The 24,236-nt window shown below is 42.4% G+C and overlaps 2 protein-coding genes and 3 non-coding genes across 12 annotated transcripts; all 5 read left to right on the forward strand.

The window, feature by feature from the left end:
* The first annotated feature begins 1,213 nt into the window (after positions 1-1,213).
* Positions 1,214-19,478, forward strand: LOC139575103 (mitochondrial glutathione transporter SLC25A39-like). 8 transcript variants are annotated; one of them, XM_071400103.1, is made up of 13 exons: positions 1,222-1,365; positions 5,228-5,333; positions 12,324-12,383; positions 13,208-13,237; positions 14,092-14,142; positions 15,276-15,385; positions 15,564-15,631; positions 15,827-15,951; positions 16,151-16,324; positions 16,503-16,612; positions 17,681-17,762; positions 17,885-17,965; positions 18,082-19,478. In XM_071400103.1, exons 2-13 carry the CDS (start codon positions 5,237-5,239, stop codon positions 18,198-18,200), a joined length of 1,107 nt encoding a protein of 368 aa, XP_071256204.1. In that variant the 5' UTR covers positions 1,222-1,365; positions 5,228-5,236; the 3' UTR covers positions 18,201-19,478. The 8 variants fall into 8 exon arrangements, with proteins under 8 accessions (XP_071256222.1, XP_071256204.1, XP_071256229.1 ...); XM_071400112.1 differs by having other exon boundaries at positions 1,228-1,365; positions 5,236-5,333; XM_071400121.1 differs by lacking the exon at positions 13,208-13,237 and having other exon boundaries at positions 1,214-1,365.
* Positions 19,479-19,612: 134 nt separating this feature from the next.
* Positions 19,613-23,403, forward strand: LOC139575094 (large ribosomal subunit protein uL3). Its single transcript, XM_071400099.1, has 8 exons — positions 19,613-19,673; positions 20,317-20,509; positions 20,776-20,944; positions 21,363-21,498; positions 21,769-21,955; positions 22,155-22,513; positions 22,818-22,937; positions 23,280-23,403. The coding sequence occupies exons 1-8, from the start codon at positions 19,671-19,673 to the stop codon at positions 23,322-23,324; spliced, it is 1,212 nt and encodes a 403-aa protein (XP_071256200.1). The 5' UTR covers positions 19,613-19,670; the 3' UTR covers positions 23,325-23,403.
* Positions 21,560-21,653, forward strand: LOC139540102 (small nucleolar RNA U83B). The gene has a single exon (XR_011668081.1). It is a non-coding gene; the product is annotated as a small nucleolar RNA U83B (small nucleolar RNA).
* LOC139540106 (small nucleolar RNA U83B) lies at positions 21,978-22,070 on the forward strand. The gene has a single exon (XR_011668083.1). It is a non-coding gene; the product is annotated as a small nucleolar RNA U83B (small nucleolar RNA).
* On the forward strand, positions 23,064-23,194 carry LOC139540296 (small nucleolar RNA SNORA54). The gene has a single exon (XR_011668156.1). It is a non-coding gene; the product is annotated as a small nucleolar RNA SNORA54 (small nucleolar RNA).
* Positions 23,404-24,236: the final 833 nt, after the last annotated feature.

The raw sequence follows: 24,236 nt of genomic DNA on the forward strand, positions 1-24,236 counted from the left end.
CAACTGAACAATTGAACAACTGCAGTAGTTCAAAGGACAAATACAAATACTGTCATTGGGACAAACCAATAATAACAGATAGGTTGGAGGAGAAACAAGCAAGGGCAAGGACTCAGATAATGTAGTGGGGCGTTTCGGGCCTCACCAGTGGCTGCGTTACAGGTGTAGATGGGGGATATGACATTGTAGATTAGGAGACAGCTGTTGGCAATTCATTATTGGGTCAACAGGGACATGGGGTGTCTCATCCTGCAAAGGGATTTTACAGGCATGCTGGGAACATGAGCGAAGACAGAACACAAGTTTTAGGTGGGTAATACCCAGTCGAAGGAGATGGGACTGTAATGAAGGGAGTTCAGTCTGACGGTAGTTATTCCTGTAAATCCACAATGGCTACTCCGGTCTCCAGTAGTTGATCTAGAAGTGCTGGAAAGACTACAGAATGATAGGGAGGGTGTTGATCCATCTGATTTGTTTAAGAGATGTCTGGATACTGTGTATCAGGATATTGTGAGGCCATTTACACAGATGGTTCAGGACGTACTGGGTCAGCGTTTTCGGTGCAGGAATGTGGGGTGGCAGTCAGGAAACATTTGACAGATTATCTGGCTGTATATAAGGCAGAGTTGATAGCCATACTGTTGGCCTTGCAGTGGGTGGAGGAAGTCAAGCCAGACAGAATAGTTATTTGCTCTGATTCATGTGCAGTGTTGATGAGTCTCCAATCCTTTAGGTCACGTAGCAGACAATGCCATGTTTAATGAGGGTCTACAAACCCTTGGCAAGATTAGACAGATGGGTATACAGATAAGATTTACTTGGGTCCCAGCCCATGTGGGGGTGGAGGGGAACGAGGCAGTTGATGTACTGGCTAAACAAGCACTTAGTAGTGGGGATGTTGTAGTTTCACTGAGCAAGGCAGAGGCAACAAGCCTGATATGGACAGTGATGGTGTAGAGATGGCAGGAACAGTGGAATAGAGATACGAAGGGCAGGCATTTATTTCAAGTACAGAGGCAAGTCGGGGAGGGGAGGACGCACATCTATAATTCTAACAGCTTTTTTGTTGGCAGAGTATTTAATTGTCTTAAAATATAGTTCAATTTCGTTTAGCAAGGGAAGAAGTAAAATAACCAAGCAAGAACCGTGGTCAGACTAATGGAAGGCGTGTCTTGTCACGGCAGACGAATCAGGGGTTGGTTTACTAGTGCCTATCTCGATAGCTTTGTCAAGTTAGCTAACAGCAGCTCACGTCTGTCAACAGCATGTCCACTCAACATTTAGGGAAACAGGCAACATGCCATGAAATCCCATCAAATTCACAACGCAGATAGATACCCTTTATAGCTACGCTATAAACTAGAGGTGAGTATCACGCTTTGACATGTTTTATCTTCTGTTTTGCGATATTTAGTCAGCTAGCTAGCTAGTGTCTGTTAGCCAGCTAGCTAGCCTTAGCTATCAAGCATCTTGAATTGGGGAGGGCTGGCGTGTGTTCCTGTTTTGCCGTTAGATTAGCTACTGTACATGCATGATCGCTCATGTCTAGCTAACGTTAGTTAGCTACCTAGGTAGGTTCCACAACAAATGTTTTGTGAGCGTTTTATAATTTGAGAAAGGAGCACGACAACATGTTTAAATAAAAAAAATTGAGTTTGACAACATGTCGGTGATGTAATCATCATTACATCACCACGCCAACAAAACTACAAGGTCAGATTTGCAGACTGGGTGGAGATGTCACAAAGTATCTTTGTAGATGTGCATGTAGTGCAAACATGAGATGCAGTACAGTGCAATATTGCAGTTACTTAGCTAGCTACAGTTTGTTGTCCTGCACCAGAATATAACTTTAGCTGGGTCATTCCTACTGAGCGGTGCCTTTTGGACCTAATAACTTTTGGGGAAATAAATTATCTATTTTTTTTTCTATCAGAAAAAGGACATGTTTGACTTTCAGAAAAACAAATTGATCAAACTCAGGCACTTTCATCAGGTGCATTTTCCAATCTGTTATGTGCATAATCCCAACAGGGTGGAAATGTAAAGACTAAATTAGCCATAGCTATGTGAGTGAGAGATTGAACCAGCACAGTGGTTCCCAAACTTTTTATAGTCCCGTACCCCTTCAAACATTCACATTCAACCTCCAGCTGCGTACCCCCTCTGGCACCAGGGTCAGTGCACTCTCAAATGTTGTTTTTGTTGCCATAATTGTAAGCCTGCCACACACACACACACACTATACGATACATTTATTAAACATAAGAATAAGTATGAGTTTGTCACAACCCGGCTTGTGGGAAGTGACAAAGAGCTCTTATAGGACCAGGGCACAAATAATAATATAATTTATCTCTTTATTTAACCATCTTACATATAAAACCTTATTTGTTCATCGAAAATTGTGACTAACTCATCACAGGTTAATGAGAAGGTTGTGCTTGAAAGGATGTTGGGTTGTATTGGAGAGAGTCTGTCTTAAATAATTTTCCACATACAGTCTGTGCCTGTATTTAGTTTTCATGCTGGTGAGGGCCGACAATCCACTCTCACATAGGTACGTGGTTGCAAAGGGCATCAGTGTCTTAACAGCGCAATTTGCCAAGGCAGGATACTCTGAGCACAGCCCAATCCAGAAATCTTCAATTTCAATGAGGCTCTCTTGTTCAGATATTGGTAAGTGGACTGGAGGCAGGGCATGAAAGGGATAACGAATCCAGTTGTTTTTGTCATCTGTTTTGGGAAGGTACCTGCATAATTGCGCACCCAACTCACTCAGGTGCTTCGCTATATCACATTTGACATGGTCTGTAAGCTTGAGTTAATTTGCACACAAAAAATCATACAATGATGGAAAGACCTGTGTGTTGTCCTTGTTAATGCAGACAGAGAAGAGCTCCAACTTCTTAATCATAGCTTCAATTTTGTCCTGCACATTGAATATAGTTGCAGAGAGTCCCTGTAATCCTAGATTCAGATCATTCAGGTGAGAAAAAACATCACCCAGATAGGCCAGTCATGTGAGAAACTCATCATCATGCAAGCGGTCAGATAAGTGAAAATGATGGTCAGTAAAGAACTTTAAGCTTATCTCTCAATTTAAAAAAAATAATAAAGGTCAATACTTTATCCCTTGATAACCAGCGCACTTCTGTATGTTGTAAAAGTTTTGCGTTGGCTCTGCCCATATCATTGCATATTGCAGAATATACATCAGAGTTCAGAGAGTTCATGCACATTTGTGGCCTGCTGGAGGTCATTTTGCAGGGCTCTGGCATTGCTCCTCCTTGCACAAAGGCGGAGGTAGCGGTCCTGCTGCTGGGTTGTTGCCCTCCTACGGCCTCCTCCACGTCTCCTGATGTACTGGCCTGTCTCCTGGTAGCGCCTCCATGCTCTGGACACTACGCTGACAGACACAGCAAACCTTCTTGCCACAGCTCGCATTGATGTGCCATCCTGGATGAGCTGCACTACCTGAGCCACTTGTGTGGGTTGTAGACTCCGTCTCATGCTACCACTAGAGTGAGAGCACCGCCAGCATTCTAACCACTAGGCTACCTGCCGCCCCAGATGCAGTGCCTTAGTTGCTCCCGAGTAGCGCAGCGTTCTAACAGGGTGGAAAGTGATATCAGGGACACGCATAATCTTAAATAAAATAATAAATACAAAAATCATGAAGAAAACATTATTGTTGAGAGAATTTAACTAGGACTATAAAATAATGAAATAAGATATTTATTTTATGGCATATTTCTCGTGGAAGTTGATGAGTAACACCCTTTTGGACATGGTAAAAATGCCTACATCCACTGAAAAGTTTTCAAAATGCATAACATTCCCTTTCAAGATCCATATTTTTGAGTTTAAGGTAAAGGACAGCTGACCTTATCTCTAACGCCTTTTGGAATCCACCTTTTACACAAAATAAGAAGTTATATTTCCTGGGGACAGAAAAGGCACCATTGTAGGAATCACCCTGCCATTTATCACACAACACAGGGCAAGATTGATGAAGCACATGGATTAGAAATATTATGCATAATAATCAGATGCATGAGCCATAGAGGAAGTAGTTATCATTTTTACTCTTAACAACTTGCTATAACCAATGCTGTCTTAATTCTGTGAAATTAGCATAGACAATGTTGTAAATGTAGGAACCAGTTCCTGGCCTGTGTTCATGTTTTTGCTGAGGGTCGGGATATGGTGGGATTTGTTTTAGGGTAATCCTGCCACAGTCAGCTGCAGTAGGGGGAGGTGATAGTCAGGGAAATTGGAACGTGATCGTCTGCAGTACGAGACATTCGGCATGGCTTGATAAGTGCTCAGTTCCTCTGCAGTGCACAAACGCATTCAGCAACACATTCGATCATATGCTTGAGATGGCTCCCTCTGATCAAGAACTGGGCTCAGAAACAATTAGCCCTTTACAGGGCTATGTTAGTGGTACTGTAAAGAGAGAGGTAGATGTTCTCTCTTGTTGCTTTCTAGACTCTTTCATTCATAATCTGCCAATTATTAATTTATCTTAGTAAACACATTTGATATCACCCATTTCAATTTGCCAGGTTCTAATCCCCCCCCCCCCCCACTGTCTGTATTGAATGTGGGCTTAGTCAATATTCTGTGGATAGTAGTTTTTATGTTACCAGACGTGCTATTGTATCAGTGAGGTGTTGTGGGGTTTGAAAACTGGGTGTAGTAGCTAGGAGAGGGGAGACGTACACATAACAGATACCTTATCTTAGTGTGTCAAGCTCTCTATTATAACCCCTCCTATCCCACATGAATGAGGCTACTGTACGTCTAGTCACTATCACTTAGAAATAGACTCCTGAATAACAAGCTGTTTGTCATTTGGACTAGTAGTGGCTGTGGCTATTCAAGGACCCCTAAGACACACGTTTGGATAATATGCAGGAGCCTAGGGTTAGGCTAAGCTCAAGCTTTACAATAGCCATGCTGTTGTCCAGGCAGTGACCAGGCTGGCCGTCTTGCCCTGAGGACATTCTGTATTTTGTCTCAGTAATCAAGCACAGTTTGACAGAGTATAGCCTAGCTCAAAGCAGAGGCACTCCCCAACAGCCTTGTTTATTTCACATATAATGGAATCTGTCAAGCACTAACTAGCCTCATTAGAAGAGAAAATTAAAGTAACACTATGACAATGACATTTGAGAAGTGTGGTTAAAGTTGATGTTTTCTGTCTCCCTGTCTGTCTGAGGTGGTCAGGATGGGGGAGAGGCCTGTTGTTACCCCCTCAGCTGGGATCACTCCAGTGCAGCAGATGCTGGCCTCTGGCACTGGGGCGCTGCTCACATCAGTGTTCGGTAAGATCAATGTCCAATAGAGGGGCACAACAACAAACATGTCCTCTCTCTGCCAATAAATAAATAAACCTACCTAGGGAAATTTAGGGGAACCAGTAAAAGCACAGATTGCAAACACCAAGATGGTGGACTGAACACAGCTATGTAGACCACCTCAAGATAAAAACGTAATATTCAAAATCGGTAAGTTAGGCTAAATATTAGCACTACACAATCTGGTGGGGAATAACCTTCAATCTGGATAACAACACAAAACAAGTCCATAAGACTAGAGAAATGTATCAACAAATATGATGAAAACAAGCAACACCCAAACATGGCAGAGAGTAAGACAAAGGAACCTATTTCAAAACGAAAACGTGACTCTTCTACAGAGACGGACGATTTAATATTTTCACGACCGGGAATGGTAAAGGACAAAACCGATCTGTTAAAATCAATAAATGAAAAACTGGATATACTTGAACTAGTCAGTGTTGGTCAATTTCTTGAACAGATGATCAGGTCTATATAATTATCAAACTTATATATACAGTTGAAGTCGGAAGTTTACATACACCTTAGCCAAATACATTTAAACTCAGTTTTTCACAATTCCTGACATTTAATCCTAGTAAGAATTCCCTGTCTTAGGTCAGTTAGGATCACCACTTTATTTTAAGAATGTGAAATGTCAGAATAATAGTAGAGTGATTTATTTCAGCTTTTATTTCTTTCATCACATTCCCAGTGTGTCAGAAGTTTACATACACTCAATTAGTATTTGGTAGCATTGCCTTAACTTGGGTCAAATGTTTCGGGTAGCCTTCCACAAGCTTCCCACAATACGTTGGGTGAATTTTGGCCCATTCCTCCTGACAGAGCTGGTGTAACTGTCAGGTTTGTAGGCTTCCTTGCTCGCACACGCTTTTTCCAGTTCTGCCCACAAATTTTCTATAGGATTGAGGTCAGGGCTTTGTGATGGCCACTCCAATACCTTGACCTTGACTTCTATCTCAAGGCCATCAGACTGTTAAACAGCCACCACTAACATTGAGTGGCTGCTGCCAACATACTGACTCAACTCCAGCTCACTTTAATAATGGAAATTGATCAAAAATGTATCACTAGCCACGTTAAACAATGCCACTTAATATAATGTATATGTATATACTGTACTCTATCATCTACTGCATCTTGCCATCTTTATGTAATACATGTATCACTAGCCACTTTAAACTATGCACTTTTATGTTTACATATCCTACATTACTCATCTCATGTTAATACTGTACTCGATACCATCTACTGCATGTTGCCTATGCCGTTCTGTACCATCACTCATTCATATATCTTTATGTACATAATCTTTATCCCTTTACACTTGTGTGTATAATGTAGTAGTTGTGGAATTGTTAGGTTAGATTACTCGTTAGTTATTACTGCATTGTCGGAACTAGAAGCACAAGCATTTCACTACACTCGCATTAACATCTGCTAACCATGTGTATGTTACAAATAAAATTTGATTTGATTTTACTTTGTTGTCCTTTGGCCATTTTGCTACAACTTTGGAAGTATGCTTAGGGTCATTGTCCATTTGGAAGACTCATTTGCGACCAAGCTTTAACTTCCTGACTGATGTGAGATGTTGCTTCAATATAGCCATATAATTTTCCAACCTCATGATGCCATCTATTTTGTGAAGTGCACCAGTCCCTCCTGCAGCAAAGCACCCCCACAACATGATGCTGCCACCCCCATGCTTCACAGTAGGGATGGTGTTCTTCGGCTTGCAAGCCTCCCCCTTTTTCCTCCAAACATAACGATGGTCATTATGGTCAAACAGTTCTATTTTTGTTTCATCAGACCAGAGGAAATTTCTCAGAAAAGTATGATCTTTGTGCCCATTTCTTTTAATTTTCCCATAATGTCAAGCAAAGAGGCACTGAGTTTGAAGGTAGGCCTTGAAATACATCCACAGGTACACCTCCAATTGACTCAAATGATGTCAATTAGCCTATCAGAAGCTTCTAAAGCCATGACATCATTTCCGGGAATTTTCCAAGCTGTGTAAAGGCACAGTCAACTCAGTGTATGTAAACTTCTGATCCACTGGAATTGTGATAGATTATTTCACTCTGTCTGTAAACAATTGTTGGAAAAATTACTTGTCATGCACAAAGTAGATGTCCTAACCGACTTGCCAAAACTATAGTTTGTTAACAAGAAATTTGTGGAGTGGTTGAAAAACAAGTTTTAACGACTCCAACCTAAGTGTATATAAACTTCCGACTTCAACTGTATTTCTCCCATGGGCAAAGAAATTCAAAAGGGGTGATGATATTAATTAACAGTAATTTTGATCCAAATGTGCACATCGTCCAAACAGATCGTCAAGGTAGATGGATTATTTTAAATATGTTATTGGACAATAAACAGATAAGAATCTATCAACTCTACAAGCAACACTAGACTCTATTATTATGGTAGGGGATTTTAATACGGTTTTAAATACCTCTATGGACCGTAAAGGAAATCACACTACAAACTATCACCTTCAGGCACTTAAGGAAATCATGAATGTCATGGATATATGGAGGCTTAAATACCCTGACCTAGTGAGATATACATGGCGGAGGCTTAATCAAGCTAGTCGTCTTGATTACTTTCTTAGCTAAATGCTTGGCGCATAGATTATATTCATCCTAATCAGACAGGTTTTTTACATGGATGATACATTGGAGATAATATAAGACAAGTACTGGAAACAATAGAATACTATGAAATATCGGGGAAACCAGGCCTGGTTTCCATAGCTGATTTTGAAAATGCTTTTGATAAAGTATGACTGGAGTTTATATATAAATGCATCGAATATTTCAATTTTGGATAGTCTCTTATAAAATGGGTTTGTTATGTATAGTAACCCTAGGTGTAAAATAGTAAATAATGGCTACATCTCAGAAAGTTGTAGCCATGTCAAGAGGAGTAAAACAAGGTTGTCCACTCAGTATATCCATTTATTATTGCCATCGAAATGTAAGCTGTTAAAATTAGATCCAACAATAATATTTAGGGATTAGAAATCCCTGGCTTAAAAACAAAGGTGTCATTTTACGCTGACGATTTCATGTTTTCTTTTAAAACCACAATTAGAATCCCTCCACAGCCTCAGAGAGGATCTAGATACTTTTGCTAACCTCTCTGGATTAAAACCAAATTATGATAAGTGTACTACGTACTATTACGTATTAGATCACAAAAAAATTCAACTTTTACATTTACAGTGTAGTTTACCAATAAAATGGTCTGTCGGGGATGTGGACATACTCTGTATACAAATCCAGAAAGAAAGAAATTCTCACTCCAATAAATTTGTATAGAAAGTTAGCAAAAATAGATAAGATCTTGCTACAGTTGAAGTCGGATGTTTACGTACACTTAGGTTGGAGTCATTAAAACTTGTTTTTCAACCACTCCACAAATTTCTTGTTAACAAACTATTGTTTTGGCAAGTCTGTTAGGACATCTACTTTTGTGCATGAAACAAGTAATTTTTCCAACAATTGTTTACAGACAGATTATTTCACTTATAATTCACTGTATCACAATTCCAGTGAAGTTTACATACACTAAGTTGACTGTGCCTTTTAAACAGCTTGGAAAATTCCCAGAAATTATGTCATTGCTTTGGAAGCTTCTAATAGGCTAATTGACATCATTTGAGTCAATTGGAGGTGTACCTGTGGATGTATTTCAAGGCCTACCTTCAAACTCAGTGCCTCTTTGCTTGACATTATGGGAAAATCAAAAGAAATCAGCCAAGACCTCAGAAAAAAAATTGTTTACCTCCACAAGTCTGGTTCATCCTCATCCAAGCATGGGAAACAGTATTTAAACCTTTTAGAATGAAGATCTGTGAAGTTATTTGGATTTTTACACCGGCAACAACGTCGCCTATGGGCACAAAGCTACCGTCGCTGGACCAGACAGGACTGGCAAAAAGTGCTCTTCACTGACGAGTCGCGGTTTTGTCTCACCAGGGGTGATGGTCGGATTTGCGTTTATTGTCGAAGGAATGTGCGTTACACCGAGGCCTGTACTCTGGAGCGGGATCGATTTGGAGGTGGAGGGTCCGTCATGGTCTGGGGGCGGTGTGTCACAGCATCATCGGACTGAGCTTGTTGTCATTGCAGGCAATCTCAACACTGTGCGTTACAGGGAAGACATCCTCCTCCCTCATGTGGTACCCTTCCTGCAGGCTCATCCTGGCATGACCCTCCAGCATGACAATGCCACCAGCCATACTGCTCGTTCTGTGTGTGATTTCCTGCAAGACAGGAATGTCAGTGTTCTGCTATGGCCAGCGAAGAGCGCAGATCTCAATCCCATTGAGCACGTCTGGGACCTGTTGGATCTGAGGGCTAGGGCCATTCCCCCCCCCCAGAAATGTCCTGGAACTTGCAGGTGCCTTGGAGGAAGAGTGGGGTAGCATCTCACAGCAAGTTTTGGCAAATCTGGTACAGTCCATGAGGAGGAGATGCACTGCAGTTCATAATGCAGCTGGTGCCCACACCAGATACTGACTGTTATTTTTGATTTTGACCCCCCCATTTGTCCAGGGACACATTTTTTCATTTCTGTTAGTCACATGTCTGTGGAACTTGTTCAGTTTGTGTCTCAGTTGTTGAATCTTATGTTCATACAAATATTTACACATGTTTAGTTTTGCTGAAAATAAACGCAGTTGACAGTGAGAGGACGTTTCTATTTTTGCTGAGTTTATATATACACACACACACACACACACACTACCGTTCAAAAGTTTGGGGTCACTTAGAAATTTTCTTGTTTTTGAAAGAAAAGCCCTTTTTTTTTGTCAATTTTAAAATAACATCAAATTGATCAGAAATACAGTGTATACATTAATGTTGTAAATGACTATTGTAGCTGGAAACGGCAGATTTTTTTAATGGAATATCTACGAAGGCGTACAGAGGCCCATTATCAGCAACCATCACTCCTGTGTTCCAATGGCACTTTGTGTTAGCTAATCCAAGTTTATAATTTTAAAAGGCTAATTGATCATTAGAAAACCCTTTTGCAATTATGAAAACTGTTGATCTGATTCAAGAAGCAATAAAACTGGCCTTTAGACTAGTTTAGTATCTGGAGCATCAGCATTTGTGGGTTCGATTACAGGCTCAAAATGTCCAGAAACAAAGACCTTTCTTCTGAAACTTGTCAGTCTATTCTTGTTCTGAGAAATGAAGGCTATTCCATGCGAGAAATTGCCAAGAAACTGAAGATCTCATACAATGCTGTGTTCTACTCTGTTCACAGAACAAACTGTCTCTAACCAGAATAGAAAGAGGAGTAGGAGGCCCCGGTGCACAACTAGTCCTCAACTGGCAGCTTCATTAAATAGTGCCTGTAAAACACCAGTATAAATGTCAACAGTGATGAGGCGACTCCAGGATGCTGGCCTTCATGAATATCTTGTATGCTGTGTGATGGCACGAACAAATTAATGATTGATTGATGCAGTAGCCTATATAACTATTGAAATATAGGCGTAAGAAAGTTACAGTACACAGGATGTGGTCTTAGGCCTACAGCTCGATGGTGGTTATACAAGGCTGCTATTCTAAGCCTACTAATTATGTCATTACTTATTATTATATTGATGATCATAATAATAGTAATGATAACAATAAGGGGATTCAGAAATAGGAGGGTTATTATTATAAATATAATTTTCCTGACAATTTTGAACAGTGTAAACAACACTAAATAATACCAGAGAAGTTCGATTTAATCAACGATAGTCAGTGTAAGTAAAGGTACAAGACTGTGTACATATCTGGCTGTGTCACAGTTCCAAGACCAGTCAGAAACGTCCAGGTAACCCTACGCCAATGACGCCGATGAATCTGAAAACTGATGTTGGGTCCGTTTTAAGTAGCAATGATATCCTTCTCCACCGTCTTACGACAGATTTCACAAACCAGTCATGACTGTTCAACAATTTATTTTTATTTTTAATGTACTTTCCAGCAAATTATAACTATTGTAGCAAAGGAGTTTTGAAGTTGAGGGTGCAGTATTTCTGAAGTTTGGCAATGAGGACAAAAACTAGCATAGTTCAGTAGCCAGCTAGTTTAGCCAAATGAGCTCGGACCTAGTGCGCATGTGCACCAAGCAAATTCAGGAGACAGATTATAGATTTTATGCCCTGATATCAGGAGCAGGTGGTGAAAAGTGAGATGAAACAATTCAGAGACTGAAGCAAATAAATCAGATAACAACTATTTAAGGAGAGTGAATTGATATACAGTACTGAAATCAGCTGTAACTGTCAATTGTAACAAAGATATATTAGATACTGTCTCTACAGAATTAGCTAGCTTGTTGACCACGCTGATTTTCATCAGGTTACGGGCAGGATTACGATTCATGATATCAAGACTTGATCTGCACTCTTAGCTGTTGAAAAATAAAATGTTTGTAAAAAGTATTTGTATAAAACGATTAAATGTTATTAAATATATACAGAATTTACATGAGATCTCTGCCTAGCCTGCCACTAGGTGCCATGGCAACTGTAGAACTAGGATGAAATGTTCCATCATGGGTGACCGAGGCCTCCACGACAACACAGGAGTCTGCCACAACTGCATCAGAGGCTGTCACTGGTTCAGTTTGTGTGTCAGTCTGTGTTCATCTGAGCTCCAGTCTGGTTGTACAGGTTGAGGTCTGACCAGACTCCAAAGCCTGCAGAACAAGTGTCCAAGCCTTGTGTGTAGGAACACCCCCTCCCCCCCACAGATTTCTTTCAGAGAAGACACCGTTCTTGTAGAACACTATTCCATTTTCCCAGATCCACACACACACACTGCACCACACACAAACACACGCTCACACTCGTGTATGCATATGTTCCTCATTGACGAGGCCCATGATGGGTGTAAATAGATCAGTATAATTGACTCTGTCTCTCTTTCACAGTCACACCACTGGACGTGGTGAAGATAAGGCTGCAGGCCCAGCAAACACCATTCTATCAAGGTAGAACACTAACAGATAACATTCACTGCTTATACGATGAGTCTGCTTATTGCTTCTTACCATTGCGGGGATAGCCTAAGTCAGGGGTGTCAAACTCAAATACCCAGTGGGCCAAAATGTAAAACCTGAACAAAGTCGCGGGCCAACATTGAACAAATGAACCTTTTAATATGGACCCAAACAAGTTTTGCTTTAACATTGAATATGGAACAAGCATCGCTTATTACCATACAATATATAATTTAATAGTGGAGACATGCAAAATCGAATTTCAAATGAAAAAACACATCAATGGCATTCATTTATTAAATAAATAAAATTTAAATAAAAATCGTATGCCTCTTTTCTATTTGCAGCCTTCTGATTTAAATACCAAAATAAACTTTTTCCAGATGCGTCGCAGCTCTCATCCACAGCGAGGGAGAACGCAACGAAATCTTTTCCCTTTTCCATCAGCTGGTCATACAGATTGGTGGCAAGATCACATGTGCGATCAGCTACTGTGTTCCTGCTCAGGCTCACGTTTGAAAATGCTTGCTTTTTCTCTGGGCATACGAGGTCACAAACTTTCATCATGCACTTTTTCACGAACTCTCCCTCATTAAAGGGCCGGGCTGATTTTGCGATCTCTGCTGCCACTATATAACTAGCCTTTACAGCAGCCTCACTTTGTGATGTGGCTTTTTTGAACATATTCTGTTGTGAAACCAAACTTCTTTTCATCTCCTCTACTTTCTGGCTCCTTTGAGTCATGTCCATGTCCTTGTATTTGTCATGGTGTTTCGTTTCATAGTGTCGTCTAATGTTGTACTCCTTACTTACAGCCACGTTGACTCCACAAACAAGACAAACAGGTTTGTCTTTTACATATGTAAACAGATATTCTGCCTCCCACTTGTCCAGAAAGCTCCTGTTTTCTGCCTTTCTTTTCGCCATTTTTGGGAAGGGATAGCGCGCTGACAGTTGTAGCGTCTATGTTGCTATGACTACTGTCACAGAGGGCGTTTCTGGGTCCTGTCCTGATTGGCGCGCGAAAACAACAGCAGAGCATTATGGGATTCGTAGTATTAGCGGTGAATGCGCTGTATAATACCGGCGGGCCAGCTCTAGTAGTAATTTGGTATTGTCTCGCGGGCCAAATATAATTACCCCAAGGGCCAAATTTGGCCCGCGGGCCAGAGTTTGACACCCATGGCCTAAGTATTAGATGTTTATGTCCCCACTCCCCACCCCTGAAAACTGGGGAGCCAGGTAGCCTAGTGGTTAGCGCATTGGGCCAGTAACCGAAAGGTTGCTAGATCGAATCCCCGAGCTTACGTGGTACAAATCTGTTGTTCTGCCCCTGAACAAGCCACTGTTCCTAGGCCATCATTGTAAATAAGAATTTGTTCTTAACTGACTTGCCTAGTTAAATAAAACATTTATAAATGAAATGTAAAAAAAACCTCAACTGCACTGTCATTGCTTTCACTGTGAGAGACTACATTCAGCCTCTTGCCCATCTGCTCCCTAAGCCTAAATAATAGAATAGGGGTTGAGGTAAAGGGGGTTTAGAAGTCCTTATGTCGGCAATGTTGACCTTCGGCAGCCATGTCAGGCTACATTTAGTGGAATGTGAGACGTGCTTTAGCTTTTCTCTGCTCAAATGCTTATTTTGTGTGTCTTGTCCTCTTTCATTGTCTCTCTCTCTCTTTGCTTTGTTTCATAGCTTTAGCTGCTGACTCTGCTTCATGGAGTGGTGTAATCCGCCCCGCCAAATGTGAGTATAACTCTCCGGCGCTGCTTGCTGCATGCCCAGACTTTGCCCAGTCTTACTGACTACATGTGCCTATCTGGCACTGCTCTGCCAATATGACCTAACAAACTGGGTTTCCTGGGAAAACAAAACAAATGCAATTTAACCATAGTCTGAGCAAATTGATTTTGAAGTATTTGGCATTTATATGTACCCTCTATGTCTATATATGTAACCTCATACTCTTCTTCAGTGCACCCTCATACTCTTCCTCAGTGCACCCTCATACTCTCAGCTGAATGATTATATGGGCTATAGCCTTGGCGCTCTCTCTCTATCTCTCTCCACTCAGCTACACCATGACTCACTCTGAACATTTTATAAAGAAAACTAAGGACAATTAGCCCAGATAGTGCAACCAGCTAGTTATTATTAGCATATTGAACTTCGCAACGAAATGATGTGGTAACAATGAGTGCTTTCTGGTACTTGAAAGAATTCAACATGATTCATAGCTACCGGGTATCAAATTGTGCCTTGTGGTACTTGTGTTTATGAATTTCAAAGAAACAAACAAGTAGTTCATAGGTTATACTGTATAACACCCATTTTACTATGTAATTTTCTATTACTAGAGGAGCTCGTTTGTTTGTTTATAGATTTTCTCCTAAAATCCTTTGCCTTGGATTGACCATTTGCCAATACCTAAAATAAGGCAAACACTAGTAGTCCAGAGCAGGCCTTGGCTAGAGCATCCTTGGGGTTATCGTCCCCAGTGTCTGTCTGACCGGTTTACCTCTGTTATTAATAGCTTATCTAACCTCTGTCATGGACACCCTCACATCAATATAAGTTAAACTATTGACTGAAAAACAAACTGTTAAAGTATTTTTTTTTTTTTACCAATGTCATTATTTTATAGAACTATTGAATATCCATTAATTTGACATAGAACTAGAAGCTATAGATCAAATGGACATACTGTAATTACACATGAATGTGTGCCCTACAGAGACGCCAACGTTTGGCATTACTCTCAGTATGTTCACATTTACCTATTTATAGTCTAGATAGAAGTAGAGCTTCATGTCTCATACAGTAACGTATTAACCAGTATGGTTATGTTTTGGTGACCCTGTTCTTGTGTTTTGTCTCAGGGAAGTGCTTCCTGTATTGTAATGGCCTGATGGATCACATCTATGTGTGTCAGTATGGGGCCAGCTGCACCAGCTGGTACAAAACACCAACCCACTTCAGTGGCACCCTGGTAAGAGACTCAGAACCCTCTTATTCGCTCCCACCAACACAGCACAACATCACCTGGCTTGACATAGTTAAAGCACTGGATGGGGAACGACCTGTCTTTTGAAGTCCCAAATGTTTGTATTTTTTTGGAACTCCACAGTTCCCAAGGACAAACACAGTGTGGTGTTTGTTTTTCTCAGGATGCTTTTGTGAAGATCACGCGCAACGAGGGGGTCAGGTCTCTGTGGAGCGGGCTGCCTCCCACACTGTGAGTCACTGTGGTAGTTCAAGTACATGTATTTGTAATAAAGAACGGTAACAAGAGCAATCAGTCCTTGATTGTATAAAAGAGAAACTCAGAACTATGACTTCATGGTTTCAATTTCAGTTTGTTGTTTTGCACCTAATCAAGTAACAGCTTGCAGAGCTTTGAGATTGACAGTCTCTTGCTGTTTGTGTACAGGGTGATGGCGGTGCCTGCCACGGTCATCTACTTTACCTGCTATGACCAGCTCAGAGACTTACTGCGCTACGGCATGGGGTTCCAAGGCAACTACATCCCCCTGGTGGCAGGGGGTCTCGCTAGACGTAAGTGGACTACATGGGACGGGGGGGTCACAATGTCTGGAAGCTGATTAAGTCTTGATTATGATACAGTTCAGTTGTCACACACCACACTAAGAATGTAGATGTATAATAATGCCATTATTACATTGTTCCCTTCTGTAACATATTGTGTTTGTTGCTGCCCCTCTTCCGTTGACTCCCCCGTGTCTGTGTTCTCCAGTGGGAGCAGTGAGTGTGATCAGCCCATTAGAGCTGGTGCGTACCAAGATGCAGTCCCAGAAGCTGACCTACAGCGAGCTGAGGGTGTGTATCCGCTCTAGTGTTGCCCAGGATGGCTGGCTGTCCCTGTGGAGGGGTTGGGGACCCACCGTCCTACGAGACGTCCCCTTCTCAGGTGAGACGTTATGTCACTAACCATCTATCTGTCACTGCTAGGGCTTAGTTGGACTGGTTGATAGTAGTTGGGGGTTACATAATGAAGACCGCCTGTGTGGGTGAATAGTAAATACTATCTTCGGTGTGATAATGTTTCTCAGTGACTTTTCAACCTGACTGTTTTTCTGTGTGTGCAGCCCTGTACTGGTTTAACTATGAGCTGGTGAAGGCCCAGCTGTGTGATCAGTACGATGTGTCTCAGGCCACCTTCTCCATCAGCTTCACAGCAGGGGCCATCTCTGGAGCTGTGAGTATCTCATTAATACATATACTGGGAATTTACAATGTAAAGCAGATGTCTTCTATTAGATTTCATGAAGAAGATGATGAATGGTTTGTACATTGCAAGGTGTATACAGTTAAATAGTCAAACTCTTTTTTTCCGCTCCTATTCTTTTCCGTTTCCTGTGAGTGAGGCAGAGGTGTGTTTTATTATAGGTAGATCATTGACAAATATGGATAAGATTTCAGTGTGCTATCTCTCACCAGGAAAGGAAAGCCAGTTGTAACACAGATGTTATTTGTATTTATGACAGAAAGAGGCCATGATAAATAAAACCAAATGCCTCTCCCTGCTGAAAACAGGCCTATGTTTGTTTAGAGAGATTCTCTCATATGTGAGAGAAGTGGACACACTTAATTAGCCTAGATCTGTAGTAAAACAGGAAGTTCCCTGTCAAATCTTGGCAGTTCTACAGTCCTCTCATTAGTTATTATAAGGGTTGAGTTGACACCCCAAAAAAATTGAGAATTGCTGTGTGATTGTGACGACCATTAGACTGTTGATAATTGACTGTTGATAATTGATAGATCAGGGGGTAAGTTATGTTGATTTCACTGGGTATTGCTGTTGATTACCCTGGGTATCTCCCGGGTGGCGCAGTGGTCTAGGGCACTGCATCGCAGTGCTAGCTGCGCCACCAGAGTCTCTGGGTTCGCGCCCAGGCTCTGTCGCAGCCGGCCGCAACCGGGAGATCCGTGGGGCGACGCACAATTGGCATAGCGTCGTCCGGGTTAGGGAGGGTTTGGCCGTTAGGGATGGTTCGGCCGGTAGGGATATCATTGTCTCAGTATGTAAAAAAATAAAGAAAAATAATAATATGTAATAAAATGTATGCACTCTACTGTAAGTCGCTCTGGATAAGAGCGTCTGCTCTTGGCCGGTAGGGATATCCTTGTCTCAGTATGTAAAAATGTAATAAAATGTATGCACTCTACTGTAAGTCGCTCTGGATAAGAGCGTCTGCTAAATGACTAAAATGTAAAATGTAAAAATGTATTGCTTAGAGAGTGTGTCTATTGTCTTCTGTCCCAGGTGGCTGCCATCATGACCCTACCTTTTGACGTGGTGAAGACGCGAAGACAGATCCAACTGGGAGAGATGGAGACACTGGGAGGTGTGTATTTACAGGGGTCTTATGTACCCATATGGCCATTCTCGTCTGAAATCGTATTTTATCCTCTCTGATAGAACGTAGGATTGCCCACTAAATCTCTGTCTTTCTCCCCTTCCTCCTAGTCCCTATGAAGAATCCCACATCCACATGGCATATCATGAGGGGAATTTGGACTGAATCGGGATACAGGGGGCTCTTTGCAGGTAAGTCCAAAAGGATATATAAAAATTATATATTTGCAATGCCTGCAGCGCTGGTATAGTAAGCAGTCTGAATGGAGGACTAAATCAGGTAAATTGTGTCTCTTTATCCCCCTCAGGTTTCCTACCCAGGGTGATCAAAGTGGCCCCAGCCTGTGCTGTCATGATCAGCACCTATGAGTTTGGGAAGATCTTCTTCCAGAAGATGAACCTTGACCGGGAGCAACAGGCCTGCTGAGGGGCTGTGTGTGTGGAGAAGCAGGGTTGGTTGCCTTCTTCTGGGGCAGAATGGGAAGAGACTATTAGCAGCTGCCAATGCACGCTCACATGCACGCTGTGCAAGACTGCTCCTGGTTAAGACTGCACCTAGAAACCTGAGCTTCAAATCACCCTGGAGGAGTCTCTGTCTCTCAATTCAGACAAAGGCAAAGACATGAGGAATGGGCTTTTTTTGTCTGTTTTCTAGCCCTTTCTATTGGCCCACAGGGAGGCTACTCCTACAACTGTGAACACTGTCATACGTGTATCCATGAATGTGTCCATTAGTTAAATTCAGAACTGTGGGGGAACAGCCCTGTGACCTAAGGCTTATTCAGACTTTAGCATGCTTTCCTTGCACGCTAAAAGGTGTTCATTTGTAAGTCGCTCTGGATAAGAGCGTCTGCTAAATGACTTAAATGTAAATGTAATCTTTGCTAGTACAGCCCCCTGCTGTTCATACTTGGGAGAACACTTCTAACAACAACCCTAAAAAAACTGCATGCAACCTAATCCATTCAATCAAGACCTTCCCTTCAACTACTAGCCCAGACCAAATGCATGGCTGAGCTGGGATGAGTAGATATTCTTAATGTAGCATTCTCTCATATTGATTTATCATCTGACCAATGGTAGCCTACTATTCAATGTCCATTTTTGTGATGGGAATAAACACAATACTTATGTAGGTGGGTTACCATGGCTCATTCCCCTAGGATGAGAACTGGGTTTTATGAGTTAATTTGGTACATGTTATTCAATCAAATTAAATACTTCAGACAAAACAGCTGACAAATTGACTATGCAATCTAAAAGGGGTTGACATACATTTTATTTATTTTTTACATGATTGAATGTATGCAGGTGTTCTGTTGATCCATTTCAGAACTGGGCTGAGTCAATATAGTTTTTTGAAGAATGTTCATTAGATTTTTTTTCAGCATTTCAGAAAGATCTGGAGTTCTACTAACTAGGCTACTGGACAGAACTGAGTTGTTGCCTTGATCTTAAATTTGTGTGTTTATTATTTCTTGTGTACATTACATGGATGTATAGAATGTTTTATATGCTGTGACTGGTTTTACTCTTTTTATTCAGTCAGAGGGATACAGATCATCTAACAGAATGCCTAATTGGATTCAAAGACATTTAAAAATATATATATATTATTTCACCTTTATTTAACCAGGTAGGCTAGTTGAGAACAAGTTGAGATGGACAGTTGTAAAATAAAAAAGGTGTTGCACCAATCACAAGAGCTTTTGCCTTATCTATTACCTGATGCATTTCTGTTACACTAGAATTCTAGATTTTGAGCAAGCGTTTATACAGCAGGAAGGCGGAGCCATGATGCTGGTTGGCGACGTTAATCACGTGACGGGTCACGTCCTTGTATAAATACCAAACATCCCCTTACATAGGCCTCTTTTTCAATCGGCCCTGAGACGAAATGGTGAGTTCGTCTTTCTTATTTGAGACTTGCGGTTTCAATCCGTTTTGTAATCCTTATATGTTCCCCCTCTAAGTCAATAGGTAAGATACAGTTGTACGATGTTAGACCTTACCATAATAACATGGTCTTAGATTGTTACAGAATGAATGTATGCAGTAATCGTTGGCATACTGGTAGTTTAAAATGGCTGATACACTGAGGCCTAGCATGCTTCCTTGCTCAAATACATTTTTAAATAAAAATGTGTAACGTTAGTTCACAATCAAACTTGTTTAAAACTGACAACGTGCTAGTTAAGTTTCTACTGTTCACCTTATGAGGCCTGACACCCATTAGCCCGCCCAACAGTAACTAGTCAAGGTCCTCCGAACCGCTAACGACTGACGTTACACATGTTTATTCCAAGACGCTGTTTACATCGTCAGTTGGGATTTATTTAGTGAGGTTGCTACTCAGGTTATTGATTAAATATCCAATAGGTACAAATCATTGAATAGGGGTGACGATTGCCTCGACGGGCGGACAGAATGGTTGGCCTCGTGCTGTTCCTGTTCAATGTCGAGTTCTGACAAACTGACTCGCGTGCGTTCATATCGTTTTGTATGCCTCATGGACAATGTGCTGAATTGCGTTGTCTTCACAGTCCCACCGTAAATTTTCGGCTCCCCGCCACGGATCCTTGGGCTTCCTGCCCCGTAAGAGGAGCAGACGTCACCGTGGTAAGGTGAAGAGCTTCCCCAAGGATGACCCCAGCAAGCCAGTCCACTTGACTGCCTTCCTTGGCTACAAGGCTGGCATGACTCACATCGTGCGTGAAGTCGACAGACCTGGCTCAAGTGAGTATTTGGCTTCATGCTCTTATGTTAGTTTAATTTACTGGGTGAATATATAACCAAGCCATATTAGCTTCTGTCTTACAGTACTGTAGTTTGTCTTATTTGTTTCTGCCTATGATGATCCCCTCGACGGGCGGACATATTGGGTCTAACCCTTGATGAATGTCGAGCACTGAGCGCAGTCAATGAGCTTTGACACTTTGCTATTTAAGTCTACTGTGGAACTCCTGTATTACAAACCTTTATACCTGACTATTTTGCTACAGAGGTCAACAAGAAGGAAGTGGTTGAGGCTGTGACCATTGTGGAGACTCCTCCCATGGTTGTGGTGGGTGTTGTGGGCTATGTCGAGACCCCCCGTGGCCTGCGTTCCTTCAAGACCATCTTCGCTGAGCACATCAGTGATGAGTGCAAGCGTCGTTTCTACAGGAACTGGTGAGTCAATATACACATGAAAAAGTAATAGACATTTACACAAACATTTTGACTATTGGTTGAATGTGGTGTATAATGTTTAGATAGGAGCTTTGAAGCATGATGTTGCTCGACGTATAAAACATGTCGTGTTTTACTGAGCGAGTCTTAACATCCGGTGCCCCCCCTGGTGGCAGCTCCGCTCGGGTACCTCGTGGCCTGATGAGCTCCGGGCTCCTCTGGCCGGTGGAAAGTGCTTCTTAGAAACCGCGCCATGAGCCGAAACCCCTTCTGAAGCTGTAACTGCCCCCTTCGCCCCTGTGAAGGCTGGGTGAGCAGCTGAGTGCAGTGTTCTTCCGCTGGCCCCCTGGGGTTATGAAGGACCTGTGCCAACCCGTTTGCCTCTTCCCTACCCTCCGGTCACGCTGCATGATCTCAGGTACAAGTCCAAGAAGAAGGCCTTCACAAAGTACTGTAAGAAGTGGCAGGATGACGAGGGCAAGAAGCAGCTGGAGAAGGACTTCGCCTCCATGAAGAAGTACTGCCAGGTCGTCCGCATCATCGCCCACACTCAGGTGAGTCTGAGCAGGATAGAATACAATGCAATGCCCCATAGTTTTAATGAATCAGATCTCCCTTTGTCTGTGATGAGACCACGGAACACTGCGTCAGGCATGACGTCCGACACGCATGAGGATACATTCCATGCTGCCTTCCTTCTGAGACAATGTCCCTAGTATCACATTTTAACCCAATTTTGGGTTGAATACATAGTGTTTGTACTAGCTATACTGGTCCTTGTTCCAGGACTAGCAGGCTCACCTGCCTCTCTCCTCCCCCTCCAGATGAGGCTGCTGCCCCTGAAGCAAAAGAAGTCCCACTTGATGGAGGTGCAGCTCAATGGAGGCTCCATCTCTGACAAGGTGGACTGGGCCCGTGAGAAGCTGGAGCAGTCTATCCCCATCACCAACGTCTTCACCCAGGATGAGATGATCGATGTCATCGGTGTCACAAAGGGTCACGGATACAAAGGTATGCGTGTTAAGTAGGGCTTTGTGTCTGTGATGAGACCACGGAACACTGCGTCAGGCATGGCGTCCGACACGCATGAGGATACATTCCATGCTGCCTTCCTTCTGGGACCACAACCAACTAATGACCATGTAGTTAACCACGGTTCAGTTATTCATGCCAAGTCCTCAGGTACTTAACATTGAAATTTCCCCTTTAGGTGTCACCAGCCGTTGGCACACAAAGAAGCTCCCCCGTAAGACCCATCGTGGTCTGCGTAAGGTGGCCTGTATCGGGGCCTGGCATCCCTCCCGTGTGGCCTTCTCTGTGGCCCGCGCTGGTCAGAAGGGTTACCACCACCGCACAGAGATCAACAAGAAGATCTACAAGATCGGCCAGGGATACCACACCAAGGATGGTAAGCTGGTGAAGAACAACGCTGCCACTGAGTACGATCTGTCCAACAAGAGCATCACCCCTTTGGGTGGCTTCGTCCACTACGGAGAGGTGACCAATGACTTTGTCATGCTGAAGGGCTGCACGATTGGAGTCAAGAAGAGGGTGCTAACCCTGCGCAAGGTGAGGAAAGAGGCAATTCCATCTTATACATGCTTATTCCAATGCATTGTCAGTTGGGATTTAGGTACTTATAAGTTGGATAAACTGAATAGGTACATATTAAATATGGGTGGTTCCTTCCCTGGGCCGACTGAACGAATGGCCATGTGCTGTCCTTGCATGTAGAGTTCTGACGTATACTGACTCCAGGACATTTGTTTCATACCAGATGGACAAGGCGCAAAATATTGTTGTCCTGTATGGCCCGTTAAAAGGAATGCATCAGTAATCTTTAAAAAATAAAAAATTATACTTCTGTTTTCAGTCTCTGTTGGTGCAGTCAAGCCGTCGTGCCACGGAGAAGATCGACCTCAAGTTCATCGACACCACCTCCAAGTTTGGCCACGGCCGCTTCCAGACATTGGAGGAAAAGAAGGCGTTCATGGTGTGTTCAGTTTCCATGACATTTACTTTTGTCTTCACTCTGTTTCACAAGTCCCCTGGCTCAATGTAGTGGACCCACCCTAGTTCACATACAACCGGCATTGCAGCTCATTCCCCTATGCCCATAGTGCACTTATCGTAACCTGGTTCACTCTTGGTATGAATTTGGGTTCCATTCAGGTGCTAGATCAAACTTCAGTGAGGCAGGGGAGCGGCATCATTTTTTTGCTGTTCCCTGTTCACTCTCTGGGAACATCACCCCTGGAGCCACAGATGGCGTAGAGGTTGCTTATTAAACTCTCTATATGCATTGTCACTGACCACTTGTCCTTTCTGTCTACAGGGACCACTCAAGAAGGACCGCATTGCCAAGGAAGAGACCGCCTAAATGCCATGTCCTCTAGCTCTGTCTGGTGGTATGAGTACTGCACTGCGGAGTTGTTTAATAATAAAACAAGTGAAAACTCCTTTCTCGTTTCTTATGATATGCATAGGGACTGTCTCAAACTTTAATCTGAGGTGATGTGAGGACTAACTGGGCCCAGCAAGTTGAGTTTTTGTATCAAGGTCAATGCGTGAATTTGTTTAACAAAAAATAGAAACCTTATTTGCTACACGTGGCTTGATCAAATTGAGTGTCCTGATAAGTAGGACCGTTGACTGCCCAGAAGCTTTCAGGGAAATTCAACTAGCTTATTTTTGTGACACAGTTGTGTAGATACTGTTTGTACCACCTAAACCGCTGTAATACTGTCGGACACTGGTGTACAAAGACTCAAACTGAATAGATGCATGGAACAGATCAACCCCTTAGACTTGCTTTCGATGAGTGCCTCTAACTCACATTTCTATGTGAATTTGGTCGCGTTGCCCAAGAAGTTAAATAATGCGGTTTAAAATTAAGGCAAATGTTCATGCATTTTACACAGTCAATTTTGACTGCATGCTGCCTGTTGATCTGCCCCAGTGGGCAAGAACAGTTCCACATCTTGCCACCAATTTGACGACTTTTTTCAGTGTTTGCCGCCTAGAGTTAGTATCTTGTTACGTGAGTAATTTGTTACTGAAGGTAATGTACAAGCTCTATGCGGTTGCACCTGTTGGCAGTATACTTGTCAAGGTCAACATGGCTCATGAAATTAGCTGACTTCAAAAGGACTGCTTTCCTGTGGTTCAGTGGAGCGGTTGCCTACCTTTGAGCTGAAGGATGTTGATGCATTTGGGCAGTACTGGTGCCCATGTACCGCTGCAGATGACAGCTCGGTGAATAATGAAAACAGCAGATGTGGTTAATTACTAC

Source organism: Salvelinus alpinus, chromosome 1, assembly GCF_045679555.1.
Source record: "Salvelinus alpinus chromosome 1, SLU_Salpinus.1, whole genome shotgun sequence".
Lineage (NCBI taxonomy): Eukaryota > Metazoa > Chordata > Actinopteri > Salmoniformes > Salmonidae > Salvelinus > Salvelinus alpinus.